At 41.9% G+C, this 15,014-nt stretch overlaps 1 protein-coding gene across 6 annotated transcripts in view; it reads right to left on the minus strand.

Moving 5' to 3' along the window:
* tbc1d4 (TBC1 domain family, member 4) overlaps positions 1 to 15,014 on the minus strand; it is a 313,622-nt gene that overhangs the window by 132,186 nt on the left and 166,422 nt on the right. For all 6 annotated transcript variants that reach the window (XM_063048455.1, XM_063048461.1, XM_063048456.1 and 3 more), the window contains exons 4-8: positions 10,908 to 11,012; positions 7,534 to 7,666; positions 4,431 to 4,522; positions 3,148 to 3,258; positions 1,575 to 1,694 (exon numbers count right to left, since the gene is read on the minus strand). In XM_063048455.1, coding sequence (XP_062904525.1) covers positions 1,575 to 1,694; positions 3,148 to 3,258; positions 4,431 to 4,522; positions 7,534 to 7,666; positions 10,908 to 11,012 — 561 coding nt within the window. The remainder of the gene's footprint in view (positions 1 to 1,574; positions 1,695 to 3,147; positions 3,259 to 4,430; positions 4,523 to 7,533; positions 7,667 to 10,907; positions 11,013 to 15,014) is intronic.

Consider the following 15,014-nt stretch of genomic DNA (forward strand, 5'->3'; position numbering starts at 1 on the left):
GGGGCAGGGTGGTGTTAATCACGACCGGAATATAGATGATAAGTCAACTAGTCACTTATAAGTGGCTAATACACTCAATTTCATTTCTAAAGGGATTTATCTAACGAATTTAACATTAAACACATAGCCCATATTTTCCTCGCATGAATATAGTGTTAAGTCAATTATAACAGTGGTCCCAAACCTCCAGGCCATGGACCGATACATTGCCGCGAAGAATGCAGCAGTAAAGCGGTGGCCAGAACGCACCCAGCACATTTTTAAGAAAAAAGCCGAAATCAACAAGCTAATTGATTAGGTGCCGCCCGGCACATAAATGTCAGCCCAGATCAGAGGCGCTGCAATCGGCAATCCCCTCTGATCTGGGCCGACATTTACATGCCGAGTGGCACCTAATTAATTAGCTTGTTTATTTCAGCTTTTTTCTTAAAGGTGTGCTGGGCGCGTTTCAGCTACCACTGTACCACTGCATTCTTCGCGACGCAGAGGTTGGGGACCACTGAATTATAAGTCACAATAGCATCATAACATTTTAAGTAACGTTTGGATATTAAACACACAGCGCATATTTTCCTTGCATGAACATATAAAATCATTGCAACACACCAATATCACTGAATCAGTGGGAGCCCTGGGCTTGTTTTCCTGCAACAAGACGGTCCTATCGAGGAGTGATGGGAGACAGCGATACTCGAAGGGGGTTCCTTATGTCCAGTCTATTCCGCAATTTAGTTTTCGTTGCATTCATTGCAGAAAACTCCGCTTTGCAGCGATATGATGTTGGAAACGGAAGCAACGTTTTCAGTGCTTTCGTGGCTATCTCAGATATTCAGCCTTGACTTTGATCCAGAGTGCCGACAGAGATGTTATGTCAAACATACTTTTCAGCCCACCGTCATTTGCAAGCTCGAGGAGTTGATCTTCCCACGCTGACATGGATGATTCACCGGGGACATTCACAAATGGGTCACGGACCCATTCCTTTGCATGTCTTGGGTCACTGATGACCTCATGTGCGTTAAAGTTCAACAGTGGACGTGACAGGGAATGAGGAAAGGTGCAGCTGACTCATATCGTTTCATATCACCAAATCATATAGTTTCCTCGCTTCCCAGTGGTTGGGGACCACTGCTCTGGACCATTCCAAAATCTAGTGATTCTGAAAGATCATTACTAATGCTACCACTATCTCTTCAGCCACCTCTTTCAGAACCCTGGGTGTAGTCCATCAGGTCCAGGTGACTTATCTACCTTTCAGCTTCCCAATAATAACTATACTCAATTCTGCCCGTGACTCTCTCGAGTTTTTGGTATTTTTAAAAATTTCGTGCATTTTTTTTCCAATTGTGTTTTTTCTTGTTAAAATGGTGCATAATTCTTGTTTAATTTACATTATTCTTGTGAATGCTGCTTATGTAATGCTATGTGCCTGTAAAGATGCTACAGGTGAATTTTTCTTTGCACCTATGCATATAACAATAAACTAGACTTTGACTATGACTTTTACCCTCCAAGAACTGGCTATAAAACTAGCCAACAACATCACATAAGCAGACGGAGTCTGTGCCTCTTACCCGTGAGAAGATATTCTCCAGGGAGCTGGTCAACGATTTCTTTGCCTTGTTTTTCAGAACATCAAGTTTAAACCTGCCCATGCTTGCGGAGTGCTCAGGGATCATGTTATTTGGCAAAGCCTTTGGAGAGAAAACAGAGGTTTACAAAATTTGCATGCGTACCAGCATGCAAAAAACAAGAAATGTGCCGATGCCGGAAATTTTGAGGAACACACACAAATTGTTGGGAGGAACTCAGCAGGTCAGGCAGCATCTATGAAGAGGAATAAACAGGCAACATTTTGGGCAGAGATCGTTCATTATGACTGGAGAGGAAGGGGGAGAAACAGAACAAGGAGGTGAGGGAGGGAAGGAGTACAAGATGGCAGTTGACAGGTGAAACAAGGTGAGGCGAAGGTTGGGGGTGGGGTGGGCAATGTAAGAAGCTGGGAAGTGATGGGTGAAAGAGGTAAAAGGCTGAAGAAGGAATCTGAAAGAACAATGGACCATGGAAGAAAGGGAAAAACAAAGAGCACCAGAGGGAGGCGATAGGCAGGTGAGGACAAGTAGTAAGAGGGGTAAAAGGGAAGCCAGAATGGGGACAGGAAACAAGAGAGAATGGAATAGAAGGGAGAAATTATCAGAAGTTGGAAAGATTTTCATTTATACCATCAAATTAAAGGCTACCTAGAAAGAATATGGAGTGTTGCTCCACCAACCTGAGTGTGGCCTCACCATGGAAATAGAGAAGGCCCTGCATGAATATGTCGGAACAGGAGTGAGAAGTTAAACTGAAATGGAAATCTCGCCTTTTGCAGTGGACACAGCAAAGGTCCTCGACAAAGTGGCCCCAATCTACTTCAGGTCTCATCAGTGCAGAAGGAGCACCGGGTACAGTAGAAGACCACAAAGGACTCACAGGGGAAATGTCGCCTCATCTAGAATAACTATTTGTTGCCATGACTGGTGGTAAGGAAGTGTAATCACACTTGGAGAGGGATGAGTAGACAAGAGAGTCACATAGAGAGCAATCCCTTCAAAAAGTAAAAAGCTGGGGGAATCGAAAGATGTGGTTAGTGGTAGGATCCCATTGGATGAAGTTATGGATAATGTTCAGTTGCATACGGAGGCTTGTGGAATGGTAGACAAGGACAAGCGGAACCCTATTTGCAATAGCTACAATTTGTGCAGTCGTGACATCATTTTGAAAAAGCATTCTAAGAAGAAAAATATGGTTCTACACAAGCGGATTCCTGCCCCTCTTCTGGGATAACGTCCTGTGCATTATGTCCCTGGAAAAACAGAAAAGAGTATCTGGCAGCCATAGGTATAATGGGGGATTTCCAGGACAGATGGGCACCTCAGGGACTCCTCTGTATTCTGTATAGTGCATGTATTCTGCATGGTATAATCTGAAACTGTTTTATCATGAAGTACTGTAATATCTGTAATGTTGTATTCCTGTGATACTGCAACCACTGAATAAGCCAACTCTGGAAAATGAAAGAAAAAAAACAAGAAGAATACCATTTGGCTCAGAATTAGCAACCGCGGCACTCCAAGCCTTTTGTTTCACCAGAGTAAGTAACTGTACCGGAGGGGTCTCTCCAATGTGGCAATGGCTCTTCTGCTTGGTCTCACACATCTGCCTCAGAACGAGGATCACCAGCTCGTTCTCATCTTGATCATCAGCTGGCTTCATTTTCTGTCAAGACAGGGATTTTGTTTTAATACTTATTGGCAAGATTGTCAGAAGTTACTCTATAGTTAGTTTCTCTGTAGGCTTTTAAATGCCACAATGATGTCCCATTACAATGCAGGTCAGATGGTTTTTGGTACCCATGAGAAGGAAGTTCTCTGTTAGCTCTGCCTTCAGTTTTAGAAGCCTTCCATTCCTCTCAGAGTTGGTAAACTCCCTTAGAGTTCTCTTCAAGAACCAATGCCATTGAAAGATTAATAGCAGAGAAAAGCTGAACATGCCAGCTTCTCAAAGAGGCAAAGAAACCTGGGGGCCTGGTGAGAATGGTGTTCAATCAGCAATAGCGTTATCTCCTACTATTGCAGTGCACACCCCAAAACAAGCACTGGGCCACCTCCAGTTTAGAGATGATCAATAGCAGAAAAGGATCTCTAGGGGTTTGAAATCAAGAGTGAAGTCACATCCTTTTGGGTTCAGGCTTTATCATAAGACAACACTCAGGTTCTTCTTGCTTCTATTTTCATAGCTTTGTCCACTACTAGAACTAGGGGACATAGCTTCAAGATTTGGGGGAGTAGATTTAGGACGGAGATGAGGAGGAACTGCTTTTCCCAGAGAGGTGAATCTGTGGAATTCTCTGCCCAGTGAAGTAGTGGAGGCTACCTCAGTAAATATATTTAAGACAAGGTTAGATAGATTTTTGTATAGTAGGGGAATTAAGTGTTATGGGGAAAAGGCAGATAAGCCATGATCTCATTGAATGGTGAAGCAGCAGCCCGATGGGCCGGATAGCCTACTCCTGCTTCTAGTTCTTATGCTCTTATCTTACTTCTAGCAATCCCAGCACAGAGACCTGTGGGCCCAATATTAAATCTCTGCTGAGGAAAATTTACAGCTTTCAGTGAAAGAAGACAGGGCATCACTGTGAACACCTATGAATTAAGAACAACTACTTGTGAGCCCTCAATAACTCTTCACCATCATGACCTTCCAAAATGGGCAAGCACCATTATAATTAACATAAGTTATAGTTACATTAGAAGTTTCCATTCAATATTTTTGTTATTCAAATTGATTGTTATAACCATGAAACACTTATGATTCATACTTATCACAATTTCCTTTAATTGATTTCTAATTTTTGTGAGGTCATTTCAGAGGAGGCTTTATATTGTTACCTGCACACGTTCAAAAATATCAGCCTGCTCATTGTCGTTCAGGAGGGAAACATGCCTCTGTATTGCAAGCTTTGCTCTTGGTGGATAGAGACCTGATGAGACAGAGGAATATTGATTGATTTTCTGATTATTTGCAATAAGCTGCCACAATTCTTTATGATGTTTTAGACCAAGATACTGTAGAAAACAGATGCACACAAGTCAAACTTACTGTTCAGCATCTATGCTTGCTACAGACGTCTCAAGCTACCACAGTGAATACCATCTACCGTTGCTACAAATCACCAAAGCACATTCTACAGCACTTTGCAAACCCATGACCATCCATCAATCAGGTCATCAGGACACACCATCACCCCAAAGTTCACCTCCAACCACAAGTCTTTCTGACTGCATGAATTTACTGCAGTTAATTAAGTAATGCTGGGGCAACATCCTGGAACTCCCTAAGACGAGGCAAAGTGTGATTCCTTCCAACACATGGGCTGTAGCAGTTCAAAAGCAAGCTACGAGGGCTGAAAAATAAATGCCAGCAATGGCTATACGTCAAGGATGAATAATGGATCTAGAATACTCAATTTATATTAATGGATTTATATTTAATGATCAAACACCTTATATTTTGCCTGGGCCATCTACAATCCTGTGGCCCGATAATGAATTTTCCAATTTTAGGTCATCCTCCTATATGCTGTTTTTCACTTATCCTTCCCTCCCACATATCTACACCGCCCCCCACCCCAATCCTCATCCAGTCCTCCCATTTTTGTTTCCTTTCACAATAACATCTAGCCCTTCATCATCCCTATCCCCCTCTGGCTCTATCTACCCACTACACACAGAGTTCACCCACAGACTCCCCCACTCACCCAACAGATTCTGGTTCCATCTGCCATTCACCTCTCCCCTAAGAATTTCTATTCTTATCTCCTTTATTGATAAGTTCTAACTCTCGTGGTCTTTTGTGCTTCTGCTTATCTCCCTCCAGAATGCTGTTCAACAGTTCAGCATTCAACATCATAATTCCCTCAAGGCTTGACAAGGCGCTCAGAGACCTTGGCCTTCACCCTGCCTTGTGCAGCTAGATCTTGGACTTCCTGTCAGATTGCCAGCAGGTGGTGAGAGTGGGCTCCCTCACCTCTGCCCCTCTGACCCTCAACATAGGAGCCCCTCAAGGCTGTGTACTAAGCCCCCTCCTTTACTCTCTGTACACCCATGACTGTGTCGCGCCCACCCCCCCCCACAGCTCCAATCTGCTAACTAAATTTGCTGACGGCACTACATTGATTGGCCTTATCCCAAATAATAACAAGGCAGCCTACAGAGGAGAAGCCATCTCTGTGACACAGTGGTGTCAAGAAAACAACCTCTCCCTCAATGTCACAAAAACAAAGGAGCTGGTTGTGGATTACAGGAGGAATGGAGTCAGAGTAACCCCTATTGACGTCAATGGACCTGGGGTTAAGATGGTAAACAGCTTTAAGTTCCTCGGCACACACATCACTGAGGTCTGTACATACTGGAACCACACAGCACCTCTTTCACCTCAGAAGGTTGAAGAAGTTTGGCTTGAATCCCCAAATCTTATGAACTTTCTACAGGGGCACAATTGAGAGCATCCTGACTGGCTGCATCACTGCCTGGTATGGGAACTGTACCTCCTTTACTCGCAGGGCTCTGCAGAGAGTGGTGCAGACAGCCCAGCGCATTTGTAGATGTGAATTTCCCACTATTCAGGACATTTACAGAGACAGGTGCATAAGAAGGACCCAAAGGATCATTGGGGACCCGAGTCACACCCAACCACAAAATGTTCCAGCTGCTACCATCCAGGAAACGGTACCACAGCATTAAAACCAGGACCAACAGGCTCTGGGACAGCTTCTTCCACCATGCCATCAGACTGATTAATTCATGCTGACACAATTGTATTCCTAAGCTCTATTGACTGTTCTGTTGTATATCTTACTGTACATACTATTTATTACAAATTACTATAATTTGCACATTGCACGTTCAGACAGAGATGTAACATAAAGATTTTTACTCCTCGTGTATGTGAAGGATGTAAGAAATAAAGTCAATTCAATTCACTTCAAAGCAGCTGTCTCCTGTCTTCATTTTCCACTCCCCAACTTTAGCCCATCTGCTTCTCAGTTTTTCTCTCTCTTTGTCTGCCTCTATCTACTATCCACCTGCCACTGTTCCCCAACTCCGTCCACTCCATCCTCCCTAATTAGCATAATCTGCCCATCATTTTACATCCTCTTCAGTCCACCAATCACCTCAGGCTCCTTGCTCACCACTCCCCCTCCTTCTTTATTCTGACCGGCTCCCCTCTCCATCCTCAACCCTAATGCATGGTTTCAACCCAAAAGGTCAACAGTTCCCTTTCTCCCACAGATGCTGCCCGACCTGCTGAGTTCTTCTGGCAAATTTTCATATGCTCCAGATACCAGTATCCACGTCTTCCTTAAAATGAAATAGGCTAAGAAACCACTTCATCACTCACAGGCAGTATAAATATTGAAATGCAATCGTTGAAATGTAACTTTTCATAAAAATAGGTGCTTTGAGAATGACTCAGTGCAATTTGCACATTGAAACACCCGGAATGAAACACAGGAGTATTTGGTTTTCAATATGCCGGGGGTTCCCAATCTTTTTTATGCCATGGACCAATACCATTGTGCTATCCATGCACTTAACCAATTTCCATTAACCCAGTGACTACATAAATCTCCTCAGGGAAGTTTACAGTGACCAAATAACCTACCCAACCACATTTCTTTGGGATGTGGGAGAAAGCTGGAATACCTGACGGAAACTCATGTAAACAGAGGGTGAACATTCAAGCTCCACACAGCTAGCACGGGGGGGGGGGCCGGTGAGGATTAAACCTGGGTTTCTGGAGCTGTCAGGCAGTGATACTACTTAGCTGTGCCACTCCGCAGCCTAGATATTCCCAATTTTTAAACTGCTGATAAAATGTCACGACAGTTACTACGATTTATAGTCTTTCAACATGAACAGAGGACTACGCCCTACACCCTGCTGGTAGCAGTCGGAATTAAGATGGAACCAGCCAGCGGTTCGTATTTACCTTCAATCCGCTCACAGAGTTTATGCAGGTAATGCATGGGGCAGGCCTCACATAGCTGAACCTGGGTCTTAGCGTTCTGCAGCGCAGCAGCAGTGCTGAATGCCTGCTTCAAGGTCAGCATGACTTCATCCACCTGTCAAAGGGCAAGGTTCAAACAAATTACTTCACAACCCCAACAGCTCGAGAAAGAGAAAATTACCGACACAGACAAAAAAATTACTGAAGGAGCTCAGTAAGTCAGGCAGCATCTACAGAGGGGAATAAACAGCCGACACTCGGATGCAGAGGAGGTTTATCAGGATGCTGCCTGAACGTGTGTTATGAGGAAATGTTGAGTGAGCTGGGACATTTTTTGTTTGGAGCCAAGGATGAAAGGTGACTCGATAGAGGTGAAAGATGATAAGAAGCATAGACAGAGTGGACAGCTAGCACATTTTCCTGGGGTGGCAATGGATAATACTAGAGGATTCCCATTTAAGGTGGGTGGAGGAAGATTTAGGGGAACATCAGAGGTGGTTTTTTAACACAGAGAATGCTGAGTGCCTGGAATGCACTCCCAGGAGTGTTGGTAGATGTTGATACAATGGAGACATTTAAAAGACTCCCAGACAGGCACCTGGATGAAAGAGAAATAGAGGGTTATGGGCTGTGTCAGAGGGAAGGCCTAGGTGAATATGGGGTAGGTTTTTATTGATAGGCACAACATTGTGGGCCAAAGGGCCCATCCTGTGCTGTACTGTTCTACTTAATCAAACATCAAACATGAAAAGTTTTTTTAAAACTTTGGAGTGGAAGAGGCTGAGAAAGGAATCTATTCGAGATGTACAAAAGTCTGAGAGGCAGAAATAGAGATGACATTAGGAATCCTTTAATCATGGCAGAGGTGTCAAAGGCCAAACGGCATAGTTTTAAGGTAAGGAGAACAAGTTTTAGAGAGTCTGAGAAAGATTTTTTCCATCCAGGTGATTGACATATAGAATATGCTCCTCAAAAGATTTTGGAGACAGATACTCCCACAAGGTTTAAGATTTAACACTACCTGGATAAGCACTTGAATTACTAAGTGACATATATGTACTTTTATAGTAAAATTTACTTTGAACTTTGAGCATTTGGTACAATAACTTAGTTCCAGCATCATAAAGCCACCTCATCTAACATTCGAATGCATTACCAGTGTTCCTTGTTTAAAAGTCATCAACTGGTAACAGGAAGAAAACTAATGAATAGTAAATCAGGTTAATCAGTGACTTCGCAAAGAAATCATGATGTCCAGAGGGGTATTAAAAAGTTAATGCAACACAATTACTAATGAATTTGATAAGGAATTTAGGAGGAGTATATTTTCCTAAATAGTGACCGAAGTGTCCAATAGATGAGCCAAGTGTTACTATTGTACTTAAAGAAAAGGCATTGGGCATATGAAAGGGAGAAGGGAACAGGAATTTGTGATGATAAGTTCAGATGAATTAGGAGGAACAGAGGCACATGTGAAATGTGACCATGTATTTTTTTTGTATAAATGGACTGTTAATAAGTTATACTGCAAGGTGGAGAGGAAGATATACTAAGTCATTGCTTTTCTTTGTGTGTGCATAATGCAGCAATGCTCAAAGCCAAGCCCTGCTTTCCAACAATGAGAGAAGTTGCTATAGTTAAATTTCCTCTAGCTTATATGTTGTTTTTGTTTTTGGAGTAAATTGATGCTGTTTGCTATATGATACACTTCAACACTGTATCCACATTCAGCTCAATAGCTATTACAGTATTGTCAGTAAATACACTGCTTCGTTTTACACTGCCGCACCTTTGACAAACAGGTAATAACATTATTCACTCACTCCTGCAGCTACAGTGAAATGAAGGGTCCAAACAAATCTCTAAATAAGCTGGTGGACGCCACAGAACTCCCCTTCAGCTCAAGTCATTGGGCTCGGCACTTCCAACTAAAGGACATGGGCCAGTCTTCGCGTTGAGATCAAATTCGTATGAAGATGACATCTGACCTGTTGAGCCCATGCTGGCTTCTCATGGAGGAATCTCTCTAGTCCTGTTCCCCTCTCCTTGTTTACTTGCAATCCTTTATTGCCCTGTTTACATGTCTTTTATTCTTTCATTTTCTGTCCCTTTCTTACACTAAGTAGTAATTTACATTGAACAATTATCCTACTAATGTGCATGCCTCTGGTACATGGCAGGAAACTACAGTTGCAGGGAGAATGAGCAAACTCCTCATGTACAGCACAGAGGTCAAAATTGGACCTGCACCACTAGAGATGTGAGATAGTTGTGTTATTTGTCGTACCAAAGTACCACTCTAAGCTGTGTATTTATTCATAAATTAGAATGGAACTGAATTTAAGAAGAGGAGTATGATGCTTCAGTGGTGTCCTAACAATAACTTTGCATTCAGTGCCAGCAAGACCAAGGAATGGATTGTGGAATTCAGGAAGGGGAAGTCAGAAGAACAGAGACCAGCCAGTCCTCACTGAGGGGTCAGCAGTGGAAAGAGTGAGGAGCGTCAAGTTATCAGGTGTCAACATCTCAGTGGATCTATCTTGGGCCCAACATACTGATGCAGTCATGAAGAAGGCACACCAGTGGGTATGCTGCATCAGAGTTTGAGGAAATGTGGTATGCCACCAAAAACTTTAGCATGCTTCCACAATGGAGAGGATTCTGACTGGTTGCATCACCCTCAGATATGGAGGCTGCGATGCACTGGAATTTAAGAAGCTGCAGAGGGTTGTAGGTTCAGCCAGCTCCATCATGGGCACAAGCCTCCCTCTCACTGAGGAAATCTACAAAAGGCGATGCCTCAGCAAGGTGGTATCAATCATTAAGGACCCACAACACCCAGGACATGCCCTCTTCTCACTACTATCAGAGAAGGCTTACAGGAGCCTTAAGACCCACACTCAATGTTTTAGGAACACTTTCTTCCCTTTTGCCATCAGACTTTTGAACAGTCCATGAGCCCATGAACACTACCTCGCTATCCCTATTTCGGACTTCTTTTTATACTGTAACTTGTAGTAATTTTTAAAGTCTTGCACAGTACTGCTGCCATGAAACAACAAATTTCACAAGATTTTGATCTAAAAACAGTCACAAGTAACAGGCTTACTAAATAAGTATTTTGTACACTTAGCACCAACAACTTGAGCTCTGCAATATCAAATATATCTGTGCCTTACATGCTTTATTCACTCAGTCTCAAAAGTGCCCAGTAATCTGTCCATTTTATACCTCATATGTTGCGATGAATTCCATACACAGGCTCCAACAACAAATTTCAAGTTATGGTCCAACTTCTAGTGAAAAAGTGGTCTGAAACAATGGCTGTATAATTGCTCTGTACATGAAGAACTTACCAGTGATTCATTGGCACACTGAAACACATAACACACGTACTGACTCAGACCAGGTTCGAGGTTCTCTCGACAAATGAACCCAAAATGGTCAACGTGCTTTATACCCTGGAATGATACAGTTAAAAGCTATTGGTTACATACAAATTAATCAGTCAAAAAAATGTCAAGGTTAAATGTCATTGGCTACATAGGGAAAACTGACAAAATGTCACTTCTCTAAAAATCAAACAGTGCAGATGCTGAAAACCTGTAACTAAAAAGAAAGAACATGTTGGAAATACATAGCAGGTCCATCAGCTGTGGTGGTGAGTGAACACTGCAGGTCTGTAGACATTTGACATTTATCTCTGGTTAAACTCTCTCAGTATGGTTCATCGCTGTTGATCAATGCTATTGATAACATACTGTACCTAGGCAAGGAAACTAAACCCCCACTAAAGAAAAAACTCTCCTTTTAATTTAACCGTTAAAACAAACTAGGAATGTAAGTTATATGCTACTGCTTTTCACCTGTGCTGCCTCAATGAACTGATGTGACAAATTATCTGAATGGATGGCAAAACAAAGATTTTCATTATAAGTGTGACAATAATAAACCAATTTAACCAAGTTTAAGAATACTTTCTAACTATCACTCTAAGAATTAGCCCACTTATATACAAACTCAAACTGCAGTTTCAATGTGACATTTCAAACTGTCAATTCTTTCAATTCTCCAATTGATTTTATACTAATTTTCTTAATGGAAGCCATTTTCAAATAGTGAACAGAAATATACTAAATATGTACATTTGTTCAGTCAGTCCAAGCAAAGTCAAATGAGCCAGACAGAGGTTCAAAGCAAATTATACTATCACGTTACTGTCTGAAAATGTGTCTTTGTCTCAGTGATCTGCTACTATCTGTGCAAGGCTTATTGCTTTGAGAATTCAGTTACACTGAAATCAATGGAACGAACGTTCAGAAGTGCAATGCAGTAATCATGCACTGCATCAGCCAGCATGTTTAGCCACTACTGATCCTGGATAAATGGTATTTCCAGAGTTGTGAATGCTGACTGGATGTAACCCTGGAATTCTTCCTATGACAGTCACACCCCTAACTGCTCCACTCCTACACTCCTGCCACTGTTCGGCTGGTATCTCCATCATAAGGCAATTCTTCTAAATCAGGGCTTCCCAACCTGGGGTCCATGGATCCCTTGCTTTATGGTATTGGTCTATGGATTGAAGATGGTTGGGAACCCCTGTTCTAATTCTTACCCGATAGAAAATAGCCGCACACAAATTGCTGGAGAAACTCAGCAGTCCTGGCAGCATATTATGAGGGAAATAAAGTCAAGGTTTCAGGCCAAGACCAAAGCATTGTGCATGCGTTGCCCAAGATTTCCAGCATCTGCAGAATCTTTTGTGTCCTGGAAAATAGCCTCAAAATTCTTTACCCCTTTACTCCATCAGTAATATTTTGTGACTGAAATGCATAATGAAATTAAAATGTTCAGACATACATTTCTTTTGCTATATCTGTCGACAATCAATAGCATTTCCCCAACCTTGCTTATGGATTCCTTCAAATAAACACAGGCAGATGAGACTAGCTTGAATGGGTATCTTTTTCACCAGCTACTAAGGAAACAATGAATCATTTGGGCTGAGGGTCTGTTTCCTTGGTGTATGATGCCGTGATTCTATAACTGAATCTTTAACTCCCAGAAACTCCAGATCAAGCGGGGGGGGGGCGGAGGGGGGTGGTATGTAACACTTAGCGTGTATAATACTTGTCAAAAGGTCTCACAGAAAAATAAAGAGGCTATTCAATTTGTAACGGAGCTATTGTACTGAAGATACCTGCTCCAAGCTTTTCAAGACTTTCCAACATTTCTAAAACAAGTAGCAAATAGCCACACAGAGAAGCAGTTAGCTTGTCAGGAGCTGCATACTGATCCAGTCACCAAAGGGTGTGGCTTCTGTCAGTGCACTAGAGATTTAGAAAGGATTTGCCAGGACCAGTGAACATTAATCAGGAGGAAAATACAGAACAGCCTGGGGTTGATTTCTTTGGGTCAGGTGAGGCTGAGGTTGGATTTATCTGACATGTATACATTTATTAGAAATCTACAAGAGATGCTCTTGTTGTAACATGACCAAAGTCACCAAAGAGACACAGCTGGTAGATATAAAAACTAGTATTTTATTTAACACACTCATGATAAGATGACAGCCTTTTGGAGTCACTTGAAAGAGAGAGGCTCCCTGATACAACATTACAGCACATTTTTATATGTTAAAGAACAAAGGTAACAGGACTATTTCTATTGTTACAATGCCCTCATAATGCTTCTTTTGAGTTACATGTAGTTTTCAAATAACTGGTTCTTCCCATCAACACACCCAAAATAAGTGTTGATTACTGTTGTATTCATGCAATGGGATGTCCATTGCATTCATGCATATGCAGACAATATCAGTTAAGAGGCTGTTTCCTGGTTCCAGGCTGCATTTTAGATTTAATCTACAATCCATATTCAGATCTGAAGGTTGGTCGCTGAAGTCAATGCTCACTATATGTCCTAACTCCCAAAATACATCCTAACGCTTTTAATAAGCAGGTCAATAATTAGAGGCCATGAACATTAGGGTGATAGAAGAATTAGTGGGATTTGAAGAGAAATATTTTCACCCAGAAGATTATGGGAACTAAACTCATTCTTTAAATGGGTGATGGAGGAAGGAACCATTACCACTTTTAAAATTTTCTTAGACCAACACAATTTAAGGTTACAGGCTAGAGCCAGTAACTGAGATTTAGCTAAATAATTTCTTTTACATCAATTAGCAAGAAGATAATGGACCAAATAGCCTCTCTCTGAATTATAATTTTATTAGACTGTGTAATATCCAAGCATACCCTCCATAAACACTGCATTCTTGGTGAAGGTGATCATCCAATTTTATTTCCTTTCAATGTAAAAATCTAGTGAACATTTATAGCAAAAACACAGCTTTCTGTAAATAATAAACAAGAATAAACCAAAGGCCTATGATAGGGATAGGCCTATGTAGGTTACAGCTGATCTTTTGACCATGAAACCTGGAAAAATCTATTCAATCAGAAGCTTCACACTCTTTCTGGTCTCAAAAACTGAAAACTCTGTGTTGAGCTCAGCTGGGATATATCTTGGTGTTACTGAGAAAATATCTCAGAAAAGCTTTTCGAGGCAAATATAAGTAAGATGACATATAATCTGCTGAAACAATAGTTTTAGTTCCAGCAGGTATTACCTTAGTTCATACACAGTGCATGAGCAGATGATGGAGACAAAGTCTCTCACAACTTTTGAAAAGTATGTAGACAAGCACTTGAAACACTATATGACACAGGAGCAGAATTAGACCATTTGGCCCATCAAGTCTGCTCTGCTATTCCATCATGGCTGATTTATTATGCTTCTCAACCCCATGCTCCTTCCTTCTCCCCATAATCTTTGATGCCCTTACTAATCAAGAACCAAGCAACCTCTGTTTTAAATATGCCCAATGACTTGGCTTCCCTAAGCCATCTTTGGCAATGAATTCCACAGATTCAACACCCTCTGGCTAAGGAAATTCTTCCTTATATCTGTTCTAGAGGTAGGTCCCTCTATTCTGAGGCTATGCCCTCTGATCCAGATCTCCCCTACTATAAGAAACATCCTCTCCACATCCACTCTATCCAAACCATTCAATATTGAATAGGTTTCAATGAGATTCCCTTCATTCTTCAAAACTCCAGCAAGTGCAAGCCCAGTGTCATCAAACGCTCGTCATATGTTAACACTTTAATTCCTGGAATCATTCTCATGAATCTCCTCTGGACCCTCTCCAATACCAGCACAGCTTTTCTTAGATATGGACGGGGGGTGCGGGGGGGGGGAGAGTGGGGCGCTACAACCTCTACGGTAGAGTAGTGGTTACTGCAACATTATTACAGCTCAGGGCATCAGAGTTTGGGGTTCAATTCCAACGCCATCTATGAGGAGCTTGAACATTCCTCCCTGTGAACGCTTGGGTTTTCTCAAGGTGCTCTGGTTTCCTCCCAGGGTCCAAAAATGTACCATTTGGTAGGTTA

This window comes from Mobula hypostoma, chromosome 5, assembly GCF_963921235.1.
Source record: "Mobula hypostoma chromosome 5, sMobHyp1.1, whole genome shotgun sequence".
Classification (NCBI taxonomy): Eukaryota; Metazoa; Chordata; class Chondrichthyes; order Myliobatiformes; family Myliobatidae; genus Mobula; species Mobula hypostoma.